This window comes from Stigmatopora nigra, chromosome 20 (genome assembly GCF_051989575.1).
Source record: "Stigmatopora nigra isolate UIUO_SnigA chromosome 20, RoL_Snig_1.1, whole genome shotgun sequence".
Taxonomy (NCBI): domain Eukaryota; kingdom Metazoa; phylum Chordata; class Actinopteri; order Syngnathiformes; family Syngnathidae; genus Stigmatopora; species Stigmatopora nigra.
In genome coordinates, this window is record NC_135527.1 from 5,627,855 (window position 1) to 5,651,182 (window position 23,328).

At 36.5% G+C, this 23,328-nt stretch overlaps 1 protein-coding gene across 12 annotated transcripts in view; it reads right to left on the bottom strand.

The window, feature by feature from the left end:
- Window positions 1-436: 436 nt before the first annotated feature.
- nrxn2b (neurexin 2b) overlaps window positions 437-23,328 on the bottom strand; it is a 369,603-nt gene continuing 346,711 nt past the window's right edge. For 7 of the 12 annotated variants that reach the window (XM_077741584.1, XM_077741583.1, XM_077741580.1 and 4 more), the window contains 4 exons: window positions 17,255-17,344; window positions 10,613-10,935; window positions 7,594-7,672; window positions 437-2,447 (listed from right to left, as the gene is read on the bottom strand). In XM_077741584.1, the coding sequence (XP_077597710.1) occupies window positions 1,579-2,447; window positions 7,594-7,672; window positions 10,613-10,935; window positions 17,255-17,344 (1,361 nt within the window). In that variant the 3' untranslated portion in view covers window positions 437-1,578. The remainder of the gene's footprint in view (window positions 2,448-7,593; window positions 7,673-10,612; window positions 10,936-17,254; window positions 17,345-23,328) is intronic. The other 5 variants (XM_077741586.1, XM_077741585.1, XM_077741591.1 and 2 more) reach the window with 2 other exon arrangements.

Here is a 23,328-nt window from a genome sequence, read left to right on the forward strand (position 1 = left end):
ATCCACTAAAGAGAGTTGTAGTAGTAGTGGGTAGTGTCCGAATATCCACTTGATGGAGCTGTAGTAGTAGTAGTAATAGTAGGAATAGTAGTAGTAGTGAGTTGTGTTATATACCAACTAGATGGAGCTGCAGGAGTAGTAGTGATAGTAGTAGTGGTGAGAACTTTCTGGAGCTGTAGTAGTAGTAGCGGGTTGTGTCCAAATATTCACCAGATGGAGCAGTAGTAGTAGTAGAAGTAGTAGTAATCGGAGTTGATTTACAGATTGACTTGATTGAGCTGTTGTAGTAGTACTGATACTGATAAATTATTTAAAATGTAAGAAAAATGCCCCCTAAAAGTACTGCTTGCTTAAATTCTTGGTGCACCTGAAGTATAACCCTGAATCCAACCCTATTGAGCACAGATTTGATAAACAAACCGCATCACACAGGAAGTAAGAAGTATATAACCAAGTGTATTCCCTCTGTTAATGTACACATATTTAGAGTCATCTCACTGGAACACTTTACAATAACATTTAGAAAGAACAGGAAGCTATTGGGGGTGTAAGGGGCGGGGCTGTTATGGATTGGGGCGGAGTTAGAAAAAAAGTGATAGCAGATTTTTAAAAAAAAGCAATTATTTAAAAAACAGTCGGGTGGATAAACAGGACAGGCAACAAAAAAGTGGAAGGACAAACAATAGGAGAAGCAAGATGGAGACATACAAACCTCAGATTTACCAAACCAAAAAAAAATCAACAAAAAAATGTTCCTCAACGCCCAAAAACGGTGGATTTTTTTCTATTTTTCGCAAACGGGAAGAATCATCAGGAGGAAACAGGTTTGCCATGGCGAATATTTAGACATTTCACAAACTTTTTTCAGCATTTTTTTTAAACTCATGGCGGTACAGTTGTCTTCTTTTCATCGAGCTGAGAAAAAAAACTGGAACACTAGAGTAAGTCCCGTTGGGGGGGCGGTACGGTTCCGGACCGGCCGATTTTTAGGCAATGAAATGTTTTTTTGGATGACGACAGAGTCACAGCTACGCGGTCTCGGCCAAACGTCTGTCCAAAAAAACCTTGGGCATCCCGGGGTTCGGCACCAAAATTATCAGTTGCCGTGGAGAAAGAGTTTCTCTGCCGGGAAGAGGCGGAGCAAACGGATTTTTATCCAATCCGCTTTGGTGGCGGTTTTATCGGTAAAATTGCTACTGTGTTTTAGTGTTTTTTTGTTGTTTTTTTTCGTAGTTTTCTCAGCACTCCACGTAAAGAAAGTAAGTTTGGGTCTTTTTGTCCTTGATGAATACTACATGCTTGAAACACGGCATAGCGCCACCTGCTGAGGCAGAGTATGGAGAGAGACAGTGGTGGATACTGTTAACGAGAATACTGATGGTACTTCTGTACAGTACAAGAGATAGTACTCAAACCAGATGGTTGCCGGGAGGGCCGAAACGTAACCTCCTTCAAGGGCAAAAAAAAATGTCCGGAGTTAGCACTTCCCCCCGGTTTGGTGATATTTCCTATTTCCCGCCTCTCTCGGTTTCTGCCTCGGTTCGTGGCGCCGGCGTCGGCGGCCATGACGGCGCGCTCTCAGACGTAGTACTCTTTGTCTTTGTTCTTTTTGTTCTTCGGCGCCGTTTTAGCGGCGTTTGGCGGCTTTTCCTTGACTAGAGTTCCGTTGCTTTGCGTGGCTGAGTTGCTGATGTAATTACGACTCTGGTCCACCTGGTAGGACCCCTCGTCACGGTTGCGGTACTTGTACATGGCGTAGAGAAGGATGAGGATACACAAAGCGGCGGCGGCTACGATGCCCACCACCATTCCTGTTGTACTGCTGGATTGTTGGACTTCAACGGCGCCCGGTAAACCTCGTTCCGGGGACGTGGGGTCTGGAGTAGGAATGTGGGGGAAATCAGGGTTGTAGGTTACCCCCGGGGCTCGGCGTTGGACCGTTTCCGACGATGGGGGGGCCGGCGGCAGCAACACCTGATCCCGAGTGTTCATTTTCCCGGCTGGGATGTTGTTGCCGTTACCGCCGGCCGGTTTGAGGCGAGGGCTGAGCTGATCGGGGTCCGCCGTGGGGGCGGAGGATACGGGTGGGCGGCGTTCGGGAGGGTAGTGGGAAAAATGGCCGTCTCGGGGGCTTTGGCCCTCCGCGGCTGGGGGTGCGGGGAGGACGGTTCGCTCAGTGACCAGAGGGGAATTTTTGTAATAGTCCTCGTCATCTGATTCGGTCATCTCACCCGAGCCGTATGAGGACGCCTCAATATCGCAGTCGTCTTGGTCCAGGGGGCATGGGGGGCGCATGTTGGGTAAGGGGAGCGACTCTTTGGTGGTTTCGAGTAAAGTGAGGAAAGGGCGGTAAGTAGTCGGGGGTTGTGGGAGGACTGGGTAGAGGGTGGCCATTGAGGAGGGGTCTATCGAGTCCACTGTTATAATGGGCAAGACTATTTCCCCTCCTAGGATGAGAAAGAGAAAGTGGGTGGGGGGAAAAAGGGGTCAGAATTCCAGACGGTACTTGAACACAACACGAAACAGAAGCAGGATTAGTATAAGCATCACATGATGTGGGTTTTACTCATCTAACTATCTTGTTAGTTGATTTACACTAACTTTCGACTGAGCCTAATCAACAACAGGTGCTAATACTTGATGCTAATTCTGTTAGCGCTACATCTTATGTCAGTTCTACAAGTTAAAAGCAGATTACAAACGATACTGAATATGATTTAAATAGCTGCTAATCTATACATAAGGCTAACCTAGCCTAGCTTAGCCTAGCCTAGCTTAACCTAGCCTAGCCTAGCTTAGTACTCTGTTATGTCTGCTGTGATTAGTTGAGAAAGATAGCAAACCACAAGGTTCAGGTCACTTACATCAACAAATTGGCCGCATGATTTTTGCATGAAAAAAAAATTACAAAAAGAAAGCTGTGTAAGATTGTTCTGAAATATTGATTAACATCCCCCCCTCCCTTCTTTACCTCCACTCATGCATCTTTTACCTCGAGGGTCCCTCTGCCAAATTGTCGTGAAAAACGGGGGCTTCGGTTTAGCCTTAAGGGCTAGCATGTAGCATAAGGGCTAGCATGTAGTATATATATATATTTTATTAAATTAGCTTCGCGTTAAGCTAGCGGAGACTTCAAAATAGTCATTAGCTAATCAATTCAGACCCCCTCCCCCCACAGAATAGTTTTTTCAGTTAGCTAACTGCTAATCCAATGCATTAGCATGCTACAGTTAGCTTTTCCGGCAAATAAAAGCATTTTTAGCAAATGTTAAGGTGAAATAAAAGCGTTTTTGGACCGGATGCAAATTTGAGAAGTGGGGTGGGGTCACGGTAAAGGGGGAGGGGGTTGTTCATTTCATAATAAAAACATGGTTAGAGGAAAAAAAGCATTAAATCACCAATTTTTTTGACTTGGGGTGAAAGGTCAGAAAGAGTAGGGTAGGGACTCCCGCCTTGGGTCAGCTCAGCCCCCACCCCCCACGAAAAAAATACATTTTTTAATCACGGTTTATGCATTTAAAAGCCATAGAAATTTCAGAAAAATAACCCGAATATTTCCAAAAGCCTTGAAGAGAAGAGAAATGTGAGAGCTGTGAATAAAAACAAAACTTACAAGCATATTTTTTCTTCATATTTTTCACTTATGGAAACTAAATAAAAGGTTTGTTTCCATGGCGATGACATTTGATTGGCCCAATTTGGCTCAGGTGTGTTTGCGGGCTGTGGGTTACCTTGGTGGCAATCACCACGTAGTAACAAAGGGAAAATTTGCGGGATTGGTGCGGGTATTTTTTATCTAACTGTTTAAGTCGCTCCAATTGAATTGTCATATGGTTTGTGTTCTGGTTTGATCCGGTTGCTTTCAGCCCTCAAACACACTTGGAGCGACCTTTTTTTAACGCAGGTGGAGTTCACAGGTAGGGGGCGCCGTTTGGGAAGCGGCGCAGGGTTAAAAAGACGGTAAAATTTGATCATATTTGCCACCACGCCTTGATTTTTTCTAAATAAGAGCAAAATTTAAATCAGGAATTTAATTGTTGACTTTAAAATGGTAATTTTAGATAGTAGGAATAAACCCTGGATCTAAAGCATAAATCTAATTCTTTAATCTAAAAGTGAAATATTTCATCTAAGTGTTATATCTAAATCTGTAATCTAAAAATTAAGTCTGTGATATTAAAATTTGATCTTTAATCTAAGTGTTATATATAAATCTGTAATCTCAAAGTTAAATCTGTAATCTAATAGTGGAATCAGTAAACTAAAAGTGAAATCAGTAAACTAAAAGTTAAATCAGTAAACTAAAAGTGAAATCAGTAAACTAAAAGTGAAATCAGTAAACTAAAAGTTAAATCATTAAACAAAGTTAAATCAGTAAACTAAAAATGAAATATGTAATCTAAAAATGAAATATGTAATCTAAAAATGAAATATGTAATCTAAAAATGAAATATGTAATTTAAAAATGAGATCTTTAATCTCAAAGTGAAATATTTAATCTAAGTGTTACATCTAAATCTGAAATGTAAAAATTAAATCAGCAATTTAAAAGTTAAATCTTTAATCTCAATGTTAAATCTGTAATCTCAATCTAAATGTTTAATTTCGATGTTAAATCTGTAATCTCAATCTAAATGTTTAATCTCAATGCCAAATCTGTAATTTCAATCTAAATGTTTAATCTCAATGTTAAATCTGTAATCTCAATGTTAAATCTGTAATCTCAATGTTAAATTTGTAATATCAATGTTAAATCTGTAATCTCAATGTTATATCTGTAATCTAAAAATTAAATCTGAAATTTAAAAGTCAAATCTTTAATCTCAATGTTAAATCTGTAATCTCAATTTTAAATCTGTAATATCAATGTTAAATCTATAATCTCAATGTTAAACCTATAATCTCAATGTTAAATCTGTCATTAAAATGTTAAATCTGTAATCTCAATCTAAATGTTTAATTTCAATGTTAAATCTGCAAACTCGATTTAAATGTTTAATCTAAATGTTAGATGTTAAAAATTATAATCTAAATGTTAGATGTTAAAATTTGTAATCTAAATGTTAGTTGTTAAAATTTGTAATCTAAATCTTAGATGTTGAAATTTGTAATTTAAATGTTAGTTGTTAAAATTTGTAATCTAAATCTTAGATGTTGAAATTTGTAATCTCAATGTTAAATCTGTAATCTCAATACTAAATCTGTAATTAAAATGTTAAATCTGTAATCTCAATCTAAATGTTTAATCTAAATGTTAGATGTTAAAATTTATAATCTAAATGTTAGGTGTTAAAAAATATAATCTAAATGTTAGATGTTAAAATTTGTAATCTAAATGTTAGATGTTGAAATTTGTAATCTCAATGTTAAATCTGTAATCTCAATGTTAAATATGTAATCTCAATGTTAAATCTGTCATCTCAATGTTAAATCTAAATGTTTAATCTCAATATTAGATATCTCAACCCCTAAATATTTACCCAATACTCTAATTCAAACAACCAACCACCAAAAATACCACGAACATTTTCAACACTGCGTGGTGCTAAATGTGAAAAAAACATCACCTCCTTTCCAACCAATCACCGCTTTCCAAACGCCGCCCCCATACCCCCCTGGAACCCACACACCCGAGGGTCCATAACACCCTCATCCCACATTATGCAGCTTGGACAGGCCCGGAAACCCTCCGGTAGACTTGAAAGAATAATAACCCGCAACTGTCTCCGTCTAACACTCGAATCAACGAAATAAAACAGGAAAGACGGCGCGATATTCAGCCAGATTGATTGGTCCTGACTCCCATGATTGGACCCTGGTGAGGCAGGCGGAGCTTCACGTTAAGGCCGCATGATGAAGCATCTTCTTCATCTCCTGCGCCGGTTTGGGATGACTCACTTGTACCTCGAACCGCCAAATATCGTTAGCCCGCCCGTCACGTTAGGGATGCTAACGGCGCTTTCGAATATTCAGGGTGTCGCTAGTGGCTAATTCGTCTCTGATTGGCTCGCAGATGGGAAAAGCCACGGCTGATTCGTATCATCCAGAGATGTTTACGATGGCGGTTCAATTTTAGACTCCGCCTATCACGGCGAGATTTACGAGGGTAGCTTCGAAGGTAGAAATAGCAAAGGTCATTACAAAGACTTTTCTGTCCTGATTCGTCTTATTAGCGTCCTCGGTGCTTGTTTTTATTCGTCAACTTGAAAAATGAAATTGCCATTTGATAAGATTTGATTAAAAAAATAAATAAATGAACCAATCAAAAAATGAGCAAATTCACGGCATTCTCTGGACTATAAGTCGCTCTTTTTACATAATTCTCAAATGCAACTTCTGTTTTTTTCTGACTACGACAGCCATTTTCCATATTTTCTCGCATATAAGCCGCATTCGGGTATAAGCCGCACCCTTAAAATTGCTTTAAAATCGTTGAATTTAACGATAAAAGGTCAAATTGCGAACAATGGTTGGCACCAGTGAGTTTTTTTCACATTTCCTGCAAGATATGGTTACGTTTTTTTTCTGAAATATCATTCATACATGTCAAAATTAATTTTAGCTGTTTATCTTTTCTCTATTTTGAAATAAAGGACAGTATTGGCTGTATTGCATTATGGTGTTTCGTCTTTGTCAATTTGCAGTTTCGTGTTTCTAATTTGTAAGCCATATGTATATAAGATGTACCCTTAATTCAGTCTTTTTTGTTACAAATATGGCTTATATGCGAGAAAAATATGGCTTATATGTGAGAAAATACGGCTAATATGCGAGAAAATAGGCTAATATGCGAGAAAATACGGCATCTATGTGAGAAAATAAGGCTTATATGTGAGAAAAAAAAGCTTATATGTGAGAAAATAAGGCTAATATGCAAGAAAATAAGGCTTATATGCGAGAAAATACGACTTTTGTAAGAAAATACGTCTTATATTCGAGAAAATATGGCTTATATGTGAGAAAATACGGCTTATATGCAAAAGAAAAAGGCTTATATGCGAAAAATACGGTTTATACACGAGAATATATGGCTTAAATGCGAGAAAATACGGCTTAAATGTGAAAAAATACGATAGTAGATATATATTCTGATTTAAATACGGTATTTTAAAAAAAATATTTATAGTATAGCTTATTGTGAACTTGGATCTAATTCCAATCTACCAAACAATTTATAAAAATATAATTATTAGTTTTTAAGGCACCCTGGAGTGTATTTTTAGAAATATTAAAAAATAAGAGAAACATGAAACGTATATAAAAAATATGATACGCCTCATTCATTTTGTCCGGGAGCCTCATGAGGCTCGAGAGCCACGTTTTCAACTATGCTATAGGCTATAGTTATCTAAAAAAACGTGCATATCAACCAACACAGACTTAGCTTGTTTCCACTCAAATAAAAATGCTCTTCTCCTCCCAAAATGACGGTAATTATGATACATTTCTCACCCAAAAACCGTAAAGCAACGGGCCTCTCAGGGTCCACCTATCCCAGCTGCATAACGAGGAAGCGTGGTCATATATCGGAGAAATCTTCAAGCCTAGAAAATCAGCATCGGACCTCCCCCATCCCCCGCCGTGTTTACTCACCATTCCCAGGCTCGCATTCCTCCAAATCTTCGTCATCGCTTGGACACTCGGCCGAAGCGACCAAAATTTCATCAGCATTCTGAAAAAAAATACACAGCAGAATGACATTACCATAAAAGCCCGAATATAAGACGACTCCGAATATAAGACGACCCCGATTATAAGACGACAACCTCTTTTTCAAGATCCAAGTTTGAAAAAAGACGTTTTGAACATCAAGTTTCAATTTTTTGTCTCCAAAAAGTGACAGTACATCTGAAAAAAAAAATTATTATAACAATATGTTTAAGAGAAAAAACATGTTATTTTCCCTCATATGTGGACATTAAAATATATAAATTAAAGGGCAATCACATTTGTAAATGAATTAATTTAGTTTTTTTTAAATTAAACCAATAGACTGTGATAAAAAAAAATGCAACAAACAAACATCAGTGTTCAGCATTCACTTCAAATATACCTGGCGCCATCTACTGTTATGAACCGGAAAATGTCTAGACCAAGGACGTCAACTATTTCATGTGGGCTGGACCATTGTAGATATAATATTTAGATTATTTTCTTATAAATGGATTAAAAGAACTGGATTAAAAGCCCTATATATTCAGTTTTTTTAGAGATTTAAAACAATGTTTATTTTAGCTTTTTTTAAAATATATTTTTAGATTTTACAAAACTATTTTTCAACTAAAAACACAGAAAAAATGATTAAAAAATTACAATTATTGATTTAATAAAGGACAAATCAGTAAATTTAATATACACCAAAACTCATAATTTTAATTTGATCCTAAAATAGAAAGTCAGCACTCATCATTTACTTTCCCGGGCCACACAAAATGATGCGGCGGGCCAGATTTGGCCCCCAGGCCGCCATTTTGACACCCGCGAAATAGACCCTGAATGTAAGACGACTGGCTCTTTTTCAGTCTTATTTCAATGCAAAAAAACATCGGCTTATATTCAGCCTAAGACGTTATTTCCCCCCAAAAATCCTTTTTTTTCTGCCGCTAATAAAATCTACCAAAACAACAACAACTTTGTCAAGGCGGGGCTTAAATGAGACTCCCAAAAGCCTAAGTGACAAAGTCACTTAAATCGCGATCTAAGTTCTACAAGAGTTTGATAACAGATCCAGGTCAGATATCCCTCATTTTTATTCAAAGCGTCAACGCTAATTATTCACCTGTGATCAAAGCTGTCAGAGGAAGACATTCTGAAGCTAGTGTTGGAATTACAATTTGGGTTTTTGCTACCAAATAAGATCCTTTTTACTTAAGCAGCTTGTGCTGTAAAAGCCAAAAAGGGGATTTGAACATGCGGATTTTCTGGGACTGACACTGTACTTTGTTTGAATTAAAGGTCAAAAGTGTATTGAGTATTTTATACTCAGCATACTTTTGAACTGATAAATGTCCAAGTTCATTTTTTTAAATAGAAAAAGCACAATTTTTTTCTCAAAAACTGAAATTTAAGCTCTCAATTCAAGATGGAATATATTTACCGTATTTTCACGACTATAAGGCGCACTTAAAAGTCTTAAATTTTCTCCAAAATAGACAGTGCGCCTTATATATGGAAAATAAAATGTGCCATTCGTTGAGGGTGCGTCTTATAATGCGATGCGCCTTATAATGTGGTGCGCCTTATATATGGAAAAACATTAAATGTGCCATTCATTGAGGGTGCGTCTTATAATGCGATGCGCCTTATAATGTGGTGCGTCTTATATATGGAAAATACGGTATTTAGCTTCTACAGTCAAGTTTGAAATAGAATAAGGCTGGAAAACAACAAAATATGTACTGTGACTGATAAACGCAAAAAATATATTGAATAAAATATAGTACTTCAACCAATAGTGGCCCCCACGCAGAATAAAAATAAAAAATCCTAAAAAAACAACGTACTGTATTTTGACGACTATAAGGTTCACTTAAGTCTTAGATTTTTCTCCAAAATAGACAGTGCGCCTTACAATACAGTGCGCCTTACAATACAGTGCGCCTTATAATACAGTGCGACTAATAATACAGTGCGTCTTATAATACAGTGCGCCTTATAATACAGTGCGCCTTATAATACAGTGCGCCTTATAATACAGTGCGCCTTATAATACAGTGCGCCTTATAATACAGTGCGCCTTATAGTACAGTGCGCCTTATAATACAGTGCGACTTATAATACAGTGCACCTTATATTACAGTGCGACTAATAATACAGTGCGTCTTATAATACAGTGCAACTTATAATACAGTGCACCTTATAATACAGTGCGCCTTATTATACAGTGTGCCTTATTATACAGTGCTTCTTATAATACAGTGCGCCTTATAATACAGTGCGTCTTATAATACAATGCGCCTTATAATACAGTGCGCCTTATAATACAGTGCGCCTTATAATACAGTGCGCCTTATAATACAGTGCGCCTTATAATACAGTGCGCCTTATAATACAGTGCGCCTTATAATACAGTGCGCCTTATAATACAGTGCGCCTTATAATACAGTGCGCCTTATAATACAGTGCACCTTATAATACAGTGCGTCTTATAATACAGTGCGCCTTATAATACAGTGCGCCTTATAGTACAGTGCGACTTATAATACAGTGCGACTTATAATACAGTGCACCTTATATTACAGTGCGACTAATAATACAGTTCGCCTTATAATACAGTGCGTCTTATAATACAGTGCGCCTTATAATACAGTGTGCCTTATAATACAATGCGCCTTATAATACAGTGCGCCTTATAATACAGTGCACCTTATAATACAGTGCGCCTTATAATACAGTGCGCCTTATAATACAGTGCGCCTTATAATACAGTGTGCCTTATAATACAGTGCGCCTTATAATACAGTGCACCTTATAATACAGTGCGCCTTATATATGGAAAAATGTCATTAATTGATGGTGCGCCTTATAATACGGTGCGCCTTATAGTCGTGAAAATACGGTGCAATGTAACTATAATGTAAACACAAAATGGCAATGATATGTCATGACGCACCTGTGTGACACTGTCTCGAATAGTCGGGGAACGCTGTTTGCGGGTGGTAGTGGTTGCCATGGTAGTGGTCGTCTCCATGATGGTGGTGGACATATCAGCCAAGGGCGTAGTCGAGGTTGTGTCAGTGGCGAGCACTGAGGGTACGTCGCCAACCAACCGCAGGCTTCCCTGAGCCTGTACGTTGGAGTCGCCCTCAGCTGCTAATTTGAGCACCTGTAGGCCGTTGTAGTACAGGCCTGAGATCTGGCCTTGGAAGTGGCGGCCTTTTTCCCCGCCGCCGATTTTGATGAACGCTTGACTGTTAAAGATGGTCAATTGGCGACCTGAGAGGAATTAAAATAGGAGATTGGTTAGAGGGGTTCTAAATATAAGAACTCTTACAACCTACAAAAAGGGGGTGGGCAAACTTTTCATTGACTTTAAAAATTTGACAGATGGGCGGGGTCAGCACAAGATGTGATACATATAAAAAAGTGCATCCGTTAACAGTACATATGATACATAAACAGAAAAAAGGACTAAAGTATTAACATACTCATCACTCATCATTAAAGTAAGAAATATAAAGTATTAAGTCGAGTAAAAAGGAATATATTAAGAAATATTAAAATGTTATTTAAAAGGGGTGGACAAACTTTTCATTGACTTTAAAAATTTGACAGATGGGCGGGGTCAGCACAAGATGTGATACATATAAAAAAGTGCATCCGTTAACAGTACATATGAAACATAAACAGAAAAAAAGGACTAAAGTATTAACATACTCATCACTCATCGTTAAATTAAAAAGTATTAAGTACAATGTAAAGTTAAAGGAATGTATTAAGAAATATTAAAATGTCATTTAAAAAAAGATAGAGGGGCTGTAAAACACGAAAAATAAATAAGAGTGGACAGAGCTACTGCCACTGGCTTCCGCATGATGGCGCCATCTTGGGAAACAAATAAATAAATAAATAAATAAAAATAAATAAAAACATTATTTGGACAACATCGTTGGACCGGATTAAAAAGCCTAACGGGCCGTATGTGGCCCGCAGGCTGCAGTTTGCCCATTTCTGACCTAAAACATACTGCGTGTTTAGCATTATACTTCATTCTTTGTTTGCCCCTTAAAGTGATACAATCTGATCGATTTTGGGAATATCAAATTGTTAATCCGTTACATAACCGCTTATATTACTGTATTTTCTCGTGTATAAGCCGCACCCTTAAAATTGACTTAAAATCATTAAATTTTACAATTTCTCAAGTATAAGCTGCCCTCTGATCCACAATTTTTTACCTTCATGTTTATGGTTTTAATAGGGAGTACAAATGTGTTACTTTGAAGGGAAAATCTTAAGAAAAATAAACGTGAGTGGAGATACTGTATCAATTAAATGCACATTATTAGGGTGAATATAACAAGTTATGAATTAGTTCATCCAGTAATGGTTGTTTTCTTACTGCAAAACAGAAAATAACCAACAAATAATACATTTTAATTTGCCGACATCTACTAGGGAATAATAGTAAATAGAATAGTAGTAAAAGTCTTATGCGCATATAAGCCGTACCCTTGATTCAGTCATCATTTTTTTGTTACAAATACAGCTTATGTGCGAGAAAATATGGTGGTTGGTATATTTTTAGCAAATATTGAAAATATGGCTTTAAGATGGATACGTAGAAATACGGCTTATATGCGAGAAAATGCACTATTTGGTATATTTTGAGTATTTAAAAAATGGCTTTCAAATATGGCTTATATGTGAGAAAATACGGAAACTGGTATAATTTTAGCAATTTTTAAAAAAATGGCTATTGAATACGGCTTAAATGCGAGAACATATAGTCGCTGATATATTTTTTGCATTTTTTTAAAATACTTAAGATGCATAAGCACAAATACGGCTTATATGCGAGTAAATACATTAATTTTCAAGGCTGAAACCAATCAAACATCAACTATTCTCAGACAAATGTACTAAACAATGCTAAATATTAGCATTTTCACCTTTTGATCCCGGTTCGATTGGTAAAACTTTCACAACGGTGGCCATTTTGGGTACAAAAACGCGCAAAAAAGATTCTCCCAAGGCTGGCTTGATACTTTTAGCCGTCTGAAATCTGGCAACTTGGATTCTATGTGGAATAAAAGATATAGCGAGTCGGGGCGGTGTCTCTAAATGGAACAGTCGGACTCCATCCGCAGGGTGTATTGCGCTTTCTGTTTTTTTTTCCTGCCTAAAAACTGCTAGGTTTTCTACTTATAGCGGTCAAAAAGTCGGGTGGATGCGTAATGGCTTTTTTGTTTACGGAGACTGAAGCCTGAAGGAATCTATGTAGACAAAGGACGACTTTATCCGAGGTAAAAGTCACTAAAAGTTTTGGAAAACTGTTTCCAAGCTAGTCCCAAAGCACGGTGCTTCCTTCGGTAATTGGGAGTATTTTTAATTATTTTTAATGTTAAGCACTTTGCTTGATGTGATGACCAAACCATAAAATTTTAATCCATTGAATAATGCATAATTTCAATATATCGATAAATGATTTCAATAGCCTCTACTATAAAAAATTGAGAAAATATGGTAGTTTGTATATTTTTAGCAATTTTTGAGGTACAAATATGGCTTATATTTGAAAAAATACGGTATTTGGTATATTTTTTGCAATTTTTGAAAATATGGCTTCATGATGGATAAGTCAAATGTGGTTTATATGCGAGAAAATACGGTATTTGGTATATTTTTAGCAATAAAAAAGGACTTTAAAATGGAAGGGTATAAATATGGCTTATATGCGAGAAAATACAGTAATTGGTATATTTTTAGTTATTTAAAAAATGATTTAATATGAAAAAGTACAAATATGGCTTATATGCGAGAAAATACGGTATTTGGTATAGTTTTAGCAATTAAAAATGGCTTTAAGATGATTAAGTACAAATATGGCTTATATGCGATAAAATCCGCTATTTGGTATATTTTTAGCAATAAAAAAAGGACTTTAAAATGGAAGGGTATAAATATGGCTTATATGCAAGAAAATACAGTAATTGGTATATTTTTAGTTATTTAAAAAATGATTTAATATGAAAAAGTACAAATACGGCTTATATGCGAGGAAATGTGGTATTTGGTATAATTTTAGCAATTAAAAATGGCTTTAAGATGATTATGTACAAATATGGCTTATATGCGATAAAATCCGCTATTTGGTATATTTTTAGCAGTAAAAAAGGACTTTAAAATGGAAGGGTATACATATGGCTTATATGCAAGAAAATACAGTAATTGGTATATTTTTAGTTATTTAAAAAATGATTTAATATGAAAAAGTATAAATACGGCTTATATGCGAGAAAATACGGTATTTGGTATAATTTTAGCAATTAAAAAATGGCTTTAAGATGATTATGTACAAATATGGCTTATATGCGATAAAATCCGCTATTTGGTATATTTTTAGCAGTAAAAAAGGACTTTAAAATGGAAGGGTATAAATATGGCTTATATGCGAGAAAATACAGAAATTGGTATATTTTTAGTTATTTAAAAAATGATTTAATATGAAAAAGTACAAATACGGCTTATATGCGAGAAAATGCGGTAGTTGGTATATTTTGAGCTATTTTTAAAACAATGGCTTTCAAATACAGCTTATATGTGAGAAAATACAGTAATTGGTATATTTTTAGCAATTTAGAAAATGGATTTAAGATGGATAAGTACAAATACGGCTTAAATGCGAGAAAAAACATGGTAATTGGTATATTTTTAGCAATTATTTTTATTTATTTAAGATAAATAAGTACTAATATGGTTTATATGCAAGAAAATACAGTAGTTGGAATATTTTTAGTAATTTTTCGTAAAATGGCTTTAAGATAAATATGTAAAAATATGGCTTATATGCGAGAAAATGCAGTAGTTGGTATATTTTGAGCTACTTTTAAAACAATGGCTTTCAAATATGGCTTATATGCGACAAAATACGGTAGTTAGAATATATTTAGCAATTTTAAAAAATGGCTTTAAGATTATTAATTATAAATGTGGCTTATATGCGAGAAAATATGCTAATTGGTAAATTTATAGCAGTTTTAAAAAATTATTTAACATGGAAAAATACAAATATGCCTTATATGCGAGAAAATACAGTAGTTGGTATTTGAGCAATATGGCTCATATGCAAGAAAATACGATAGTTTGAATATTTTTTAGCAGTTTTGAAAATAATGGCTTTAAAATGGAGTACAAATACGACTTATATGCGAGAAAACACTTTTTTAGCAAATACAAAAAATAGCTTTAAGATAGATAAGTACATTTACCCACAACGTTAATACTTGATACGTATAGTGCATATTTTGTACGTGTTTTTATCCTAAATTTGAAAAATGAGTACTAAAATGTCCTCCAAATTCGGAACAAAAAATGTTTGCTACCTACCAGTTTTTTTAGAACCTCATTTAAGTAAAAAACAAAACACTGGCCCTTTAAATCGCACACAAAAATAGCATTTCCTTAGCTGAGGTATCAAAATAGACACTGCAACGATATTGCCAGACTTCCAACCACATGTGTGTTTGATTCCCGTCTTTCCCCGAACATTTTTTTCCCCCTTATTTCAAATTCTGCAATAAAATCCTGGTATTTCTCAAAGTACTTTTGTTTTTAATGGCTTTGATTTCCATCCTATTCCTAAAAGAATGCCAATTATTTGCTATTATTGTAATTCCCAACACGGGGAGAAATTATACAAGTAGTAAAAAGACGAGGGTAGATGAGGATGATGATGATGATGATCCATGGCGCCGCGAGAAAAGAAGACGTAAAAGTTTTTGACGGAACTTTCGCAAACTCGTGATTCGTTCCCTTCATTATTCCACCGCAATGGCTGCCGCTTTAGATTTCGTCAATTGGCCGAGGGGACGCTAACTACGATCTGGATCATGGCTGACGGAGATGAGATTGCGAAGGAGCAGCCTACGGGTTTCTCTTGGATTGGAAGATATTCATTCTGCATCATTTTAAAGACATTGCCATCAAACCCAGGTTAAAGGTCAAGTATTAACAAAACCTGGACCATCTAAGAATGATCCAAGCTATATTTTTCAGCATCACAAACATTAACACACAAAAAAAAACATGCGTCATTTTCTCAGAGGTAAAACCAATAAACGTTAAAGGGACGGCGTCATCAAATATGGCGCTGATTCCTCTTACTCCTCTGAGCATAAACTTCATCTTTAGAAGCTTTAGATTGCAACATTAGAACTTGGTTAGCATTTTTGATAGTTGGGTTTTAATACCAATTTATAGGAAGGTTAAAACTGAGGGGTGAAATTGATGTAAAAATCCGGGAAAGCCCTCAGCGGTTAGTACGTTCGGTGGTTAGTTTTTGTGCCCTATGTCCACCTTACCTTGATTATTGTATCTACCGTATTTTCACGACTATAAGGCGCACCGTATTATAAGGCACACCCTCAATGAATGACATTTTTTCCATATATAAGGCGCACTGTATTATAAGGTGCACTGTATTATAAGGCACACTGTATTATAAGACGCACTGTATTATAAGGCGCACTGTATTATAAGGCGCACTGTCTATTTTGGAGAAAATGTAAGACTTTTAAGTGCGCCGTATAGTCGTGAAAATACGTTAATTGCTATTGACTTCCAGGTGTGAAGCACTCACTACTTTACAGTCACCTCTAGAGCCAGCCATTGTTGATGTTTTGGATTTTTTTGTATAAAATCTTGCAGTGGGGGAGGAGCTATATGATGGAAGATTTTGTAAACTAAGATGGCTGATCTGCATATTTAACAGTATAGTTTCAGTTCAGGTGTTTGTGTCTTTTTTTATATCCGACAGTGGTGCTTTTTCGTTTTTGGTTTTCTCTTTTTTTTTCCATATATAAGGCGCACTTGGATTATAAGGCGCACTGTCTATTTTGGAGAAAATTTAAGACTTTTAATTGCGCCTTATAGTCGTGAAAATACGGTAATCAAGTTTGCAAATAAAGGGGAGGGTGATTATTCATTTATTCTTGGCGTAATCCCAATGCTCGCCACTGCTGAGGATAAAAAGGAATAATGCATATTTGGTAGCACGAATGAATAACAGGGGGAAATAGAAGAGCCATTTCTTATTGATCTACTTTCATCTCTGATTGGGACGCATGTCGGAAACAGGAAATGTCAAAGAGCTGCTTTTGTTTTGGCGGGATAAAGACACCATCATCCTGTTTACGTGGCAAACATGTTTTTGTCTACGTCGATTGGAGGTTCTAAAAACTCAAGAATCTTAATTTAGGGGGTCTTTAGCACTCAAAAGGTTAAACGAGCATTGTTTTGGAAAGTCCCTTTAACTTTTAGTGACTTTATCATGTCATTTCAAGTCACATTCATCCAACAAAAGACACAAAAATGACATTTTTTTAAAGGGGGTGGGGTTATGTCAGGTTATTTGGGGGGTTAGAACTCTGAAGAGATGCAGCCCAAGCCTGGGCGACTTTAAATTCTGATTGTATTTGTTTTTTTTATTCAATAAGGATGGATGGGAGAGAAGGGGGCGGAGCTCTAGGTCACATGGTTCTGCATCTCTTCCAAAGTAAAGGGGAATTAGCGGAGTTAAAGTGTTTTTTATTACCTTTGTCGAGTAGCCACTCGTCAACTACCCGACCGAGGCGGTATGGGATTCTTTGTCTAGCAATAGCCAGGCGCTCATTATCAAAGTTCCCTTTAAAGAAAATTTGGAGAAAAATTAGCAGAGGTTATAAATCAGAAGAGAAGAACATCTGGAAGTTAAAAAGTTAGAGGTTAGAAGGGTAACATGGCAAAGGTTTAGCATTCCAAGTTATGTATGTTAAAAAAGAGTTTAGTTGGGGATAGAATAAGACCTTGAAAATAGTTTTGGGGTTGCTTTGCTGCTCAGTGGACAACATTGGTTAACATGTATTTAATCGCGGTTAATTCAAGACAGATTTATAAATGATTTAGACAGATTGGATTGGGAAAAGTGTTGTAAACCTGGTGTAGATTTAGTACATATAAATACATTGGCAGTCATTTTATACAGTCGTTATTAGGATAGTGAAATAATTGAACCTGGTGGATAAAACTGGAAACCAAACAGTTGCCAGTTAACAGTAAAACATTTTGATGGTTGCTTAAAAGGAAGACATTTTGTCCTGTTTTTCAAAGGAAGGCTTTTTAGCAGTAAAAGGCAATTAGCATGATCCCTCCGGACCAATTTCTGCCCCCCTTCCATAGATTGCCACCCCATAATAAGCTAGAAACCTCCGAATTCTGCCGAGAAAAAACGTTTAACAATATTTTTTTCTTACAAAGTTAATTAAGTGGAACAAAGAGATCCAAATTATAAGCCATTGTAAGTATGCAGTACCTCTTTCCACCCCCAGAGGGCGCCCACGCCATCCCACAAGAAGCCCTTCAATTGTCATAGACGGTTTAACATGTATTTCTTTAAGTTATTTACAGTTTCTTTCACAATAATGTTCCGGTTTTTGATTGGGTGGAATGTTAAAGATGCTAAAATTGAGGTAGAACTAAATGGAATTGAATTATTACAGCTTTTATTGTCGTTATACAAGTATAATGAGATTAAAAGCTTTCAACATGTACTGCAGAGATAACAATAACAAAGAGATGTATGTTTACTCAGCTGCTAAACTCGCCAATACACTCCAATGGGAAACTGGAAATCTCCCTTATCAATCCTCATTGGGATGTTGGACCAATCATTTGCCTTCTTCTATCCTGAATTGTCAATAGTATGTACCGTATATGTAATTATATTAAGAATATAGTTTATAGCAAGGGTGTCAGACTCGGGTTGGTTGGGCTGGACCATTTTAGATATAATATTTAGATTTTTTTTAATAAATGGATTAAAAGAACTGATTAAAAGCCCTGAAAATTCAGTTTTTTTATAGATCTAAAACAATGTTTATTTTAGCTTTTAAAAAAAATAATTTTTAGATTTTACAAAAGTATTTTTGAACTAAAAACAGAAAAAAATGGATTAAAAATTACAATGATTGATTTAAAAGGGGGAAAATCAGGACATTTAATATAAATCTATACTCTTCATTTTAATTTGATCCTAAAAACATAAAATCTGCACTGATAATTTACTTTCCCGGACCATAAAAAATGATGCGGTGGGCCAGATTTGGTCCCCGGGCCGCCAATATGACACCTGTGGTCTATAGCAAGGGTGTCAGACTCGGGTTGGTTCGCGGGGCGCTTTAACATCAACTTGATTTCACGTGGGTCGGACCATTTTAGATATAATTAGTTTTTTAAAAATAAATGGATTAAAACAACTGGAAATAAAGCCCTGGATATTCCGTTTTTTTATAGATCTAAAACAATGTTTATATTAGTTTTTTTATATATATATTTTGAGATTTTACAAAATGATTCTTGAACTAAAAACACAGAAAAAAATGATTAAAAAATGACAATTATTGATTTAAAAGGGGCAAAAATCCATAAATGTAAAATACATCTATACTCTTCATTTCAATTTCATCCAAAAAACAGAAAGCCAGCACTCATGATTGAATTTCCCGGGCCACACAAAATGATACGCCGTGCCAGATTTGCCCCCCCCCCCTGGCCACCACTTTGACACACCTATTTGGTTTCTTCCGATCTTATCAGAGTCCTTTTAGGTCCTCATGGAACACCCGACTCGAAAGACCCACATTGAGTGCAACATAAAGAATAAGTACTCGCGTCAATCTAACGGAAAAGTTCGGTTGAATTTGCCTTCCCTCCGGACTCCTCTGACCCGCCGACCAATCCCTCGATGGGACGTTATGGCAGCCTTGAGCCCATCTCGATATATTGTGCTCTCAGGGAGTCACTTTTGGGATTCATCTCGTCTCCTAGACTACAATCTAAGAGTTGTACCAGTTCCCAGAGGGAAGAAAAATGTACACCGGTTATCCTTGGCAAGGTTTTTTCTTCCCCTGCAACGCGTTGTAACCTGCACTTTAATCCAAAATATTTTGAAGAATGCTCTGAGGCGATTATTTGAAGTGACAGAAAGGAGGATGACAGCCAAAATAGCCTCTACGCGTCAAGAAGTGAAACATCTTGTGATAGCCAGGGCGACATGATGTGTGTCAACCTCGGGGAGCGTGTTTATCCTTGCCACAGTGCACAAATCTAGCCATGGCTAAAGTGTGTATTCAATAGCCAAAAGGCAGACATTGGCCATTTTATGCACTTCTTGCTCTTTTCATTATGAGCTAGCGATCCATCAACCAGAAATGGGAGGAGCAAACCACCCTGAGGATTTACTTGTCTTGATAAAAGTAGATATGTACTTTTTTAGGTCACAATATTCTTTGCTATTGCTATTTGTTATTATGGTTATTCCCGATACGAATGAAAACAACAATGGTGTTATTATCAGCGTTAATGAGTCATGCTAACAACTAGCTTAACGTTGAATGCCATTTTAGAAACATTATTAAACCTAACATTATTAAACCTAACATCATTTTATGGTGCTAAATTATGATGTAAAACACATAATCCCTACTACTACTACAGCTCCATATAATTGATCCATAACACATTCCCGACTACTACTACAGCTCTGTCTAGTTGATCTATAACACATACACTAACTACTACTACAGCTCCATTTTATTGATGTAACACAACACACAACCCCTACTAATGCTACAGCTCCGTCTAGTGGATGTATAAAATATCCCTGACTACTACTACTACTACTACAGCTGAATCTAGTTGATGTATAACATCCCATACTACTACTACAGCTCCATTTAGTTGATGCAGAACACAAAACATAACCCCTACTACTACTACAGCTCCATCTAGTGGATATATCACACAACCCTTTACCACTACTAATATTACTGCTACTACAGTTCGATCTAGTGGATGTATAACACATCCCCTACTACTGCTAAAGCTCTGTCTAGTTGAAGCATAACACATCCCATACTACTACTACAGCTCCATTTAGTTGATGCAGAACACAACACATAACCCTTACTACAAAAATGGGAGGAGCAAGCTACCCTTAGGATATACTTGTCTTGATAAAAGTAGCCTAAAAGCATTCAGCAGGTTAAAAAGTCAAAACAAAAGGTTTCTTTTTAAGACGGAAGACATTTTTTTTCCGTCAAAATATTCTTTGCTATTGCAGTTTTTTATAGATCTAAAACTATGTTTATTTTAGCTTTTTTATGTATATTTTTAGATTTTACAAAATGATTTTTGAACTAAAAACAATGAAAATATGGATGAAAAATAGCAATTATTGATTTAAAAGGGAGAACATCAAGAAATTTAATATACATCTATACTCTTCATTTTAATTTGGCTGGATCATTTTAGATATAATATTTAGATTTTTTAAATAAATGGATTAAAAGAACTGGATTAAAAGCCCTTAATATTCAATTCTTTCTAGATCTAAAACAATGTTTATTTTAGGGTTTTTTAAATATATTTTTAGATTTTACAAAATGATTTTAGAACTAAAAACTTAGACAAAAATTGATTAAAATTATTTAAAAGGGGGAAAAAAATCAGGAAATTTAATATAAATCAATAATCTTCATTTTAATTTGGCTGGACCATTTTAGATATAATATTTAGAATTATTTTTAATAAATTGATTAAAAGCCCAAAACATTCAATGTTTTTATAAATCTAAAACAATGTTTATTTTAGCTTTTTAAAAAAAATATTTTTAGATTTCACAAAATCAATTTTTTAACTAAAAACACAGAAAAAAACAGATTTAAAAATTACAATGATTGATTTAAATGGAGGAAAATCAGGAAATTTAATGTACATCTATACTCTTCAATTCAATTTGATCCTAAAACAGAAAGTCAGCACTCATTATTTACTTTCCCGGGCCACACAAAATGATGCAATGGGCCAAATTTGGCCCTTGGGCCACCACTTTGACACATGTTCTAAGGCCTAGTGGAACTTTATCTCCAATTTACTAGCCTTGTGGTTGAGACACTGGCGGTGAGTCGCGGTGTGAGAAACGATAGCGTTTGGTCAAATAAAATAAGATGCGGGGGTGCCGGTTTAGAGCGCAACAAAATGAAAGGTGGCGCCGACCCAGTTTCAGAAAGAAAATCAAACTCACAGCAGGCTCAAGAGCTTGAAAGACGAGCACATTAAGGAGAAGCGTACATTTAAGGAACGCAGGAGTGGGTGGAGTGTTTACGCTGTACCAAAAAAAGCTTCTTGCCTCTAAACCTTTTTATCCCTTTTAGAGCCCAGAAAGTCACATTTCCCGTGCTCCCGAATCATTTAGTTTATTTGTAGCATTTGACTTCTTCACGCTGAGACGGAACGCCACGAAAAAACCTTGGCTGTCTTCCCTGCTACGCCAATGAAAAGGAATTTTAAATTTCCCCCCCAAAAATGAATCAAGGACAAGGAGTAAGGCCGCTTTGACAGCAAAAAAAAAAAGGGAAAGTGGCGGATGGCTGCCGGCCAATAGGTTACAATGTAATCTCCACCCTGTTTGATGGATTTCCGATGTGGGTGTCCTGCACAAGGACACCTGGATGCCTGCAGAGCTACCGTATTTTCACCACTATAAGGCGCACCGCATTATAAGGCGCACGCTCAATGAATGACATTTTTTCCATATATAAGGCTCACTGTATTATAAGGTGCACTGTATTATAAGGCGCACTGTATTACAAGGCGCACTGTATTATAAAGCACACTGTATTATGAGGCGCACTGTATTATAAGGCGCACTGTATTACAAGGCGCACTGTAGTATAAGGCGCACTGTAGTATAAGGCACACTGTATCACAAGGCACACTGTATCATAAGGCGCACTGTATTATAAGGCACACTGTATTATAAGGTGCACTGTATCATAAGGCGCACTGTATTCCAAGGTGCACTGTACTACAAGGCGCACTGTACTACAAGGCACACTGTACTACAAGGCGCACTGTACTACAAGGCGCACTGTATTAGAAGGCGCACTGTATTACAAGGCGCACTGTAGTACAAGGCGCACTGTAGTATAAGGCGCACTGTATTACAAGGCGCACTGTATGATAGGGCGCACTGTCTGATAAGGCGCACTGTCTGACAAGGCGCACTGTATCATAAGGCGCACTGTATCATAAGGCGCACTGTATCATAAGGCGCACTGTTTCATACGGCGCAGTGTATCATAAGGCGCACTGTATTACAAGGCGCACTGTATTACAAGGTGCACTGTATTACAAGGCGGACTGTATTATAAGGCACACTGTATTATAAGGCGCACTGTATTATAAGGCGCACTGTAGTATAAGACGCACTGTCTATTTTGGGGAAAATTTAAGACTTTTAAGTGCGCCTTGTAGTAGTGAAAATACGTTAGTCTATTTGTTGCATTTGACTTCTTCACGCTGAGATGGAACGCCGCCAAAACCTTGGCTGTCTTCCTACCACGCCGATGAAAGGAATTTTAAATTTCCCAAAAATGAATCAAGGACAAGCAAAAAGGGGAAAGTACCGGATGGCTGTCGGCCAATAGGCTATACAATGTAATCTCCGCCCTTTTTGATGGATTTCCGATATGGGTGTCCTGCACAAGGACACCTGGATGCCTGCAGAGCTACTTGATATACGATTGGCTCCTTTCCGAGAGCGTGAGCGCCCCCGTGGATGAGTGCCGA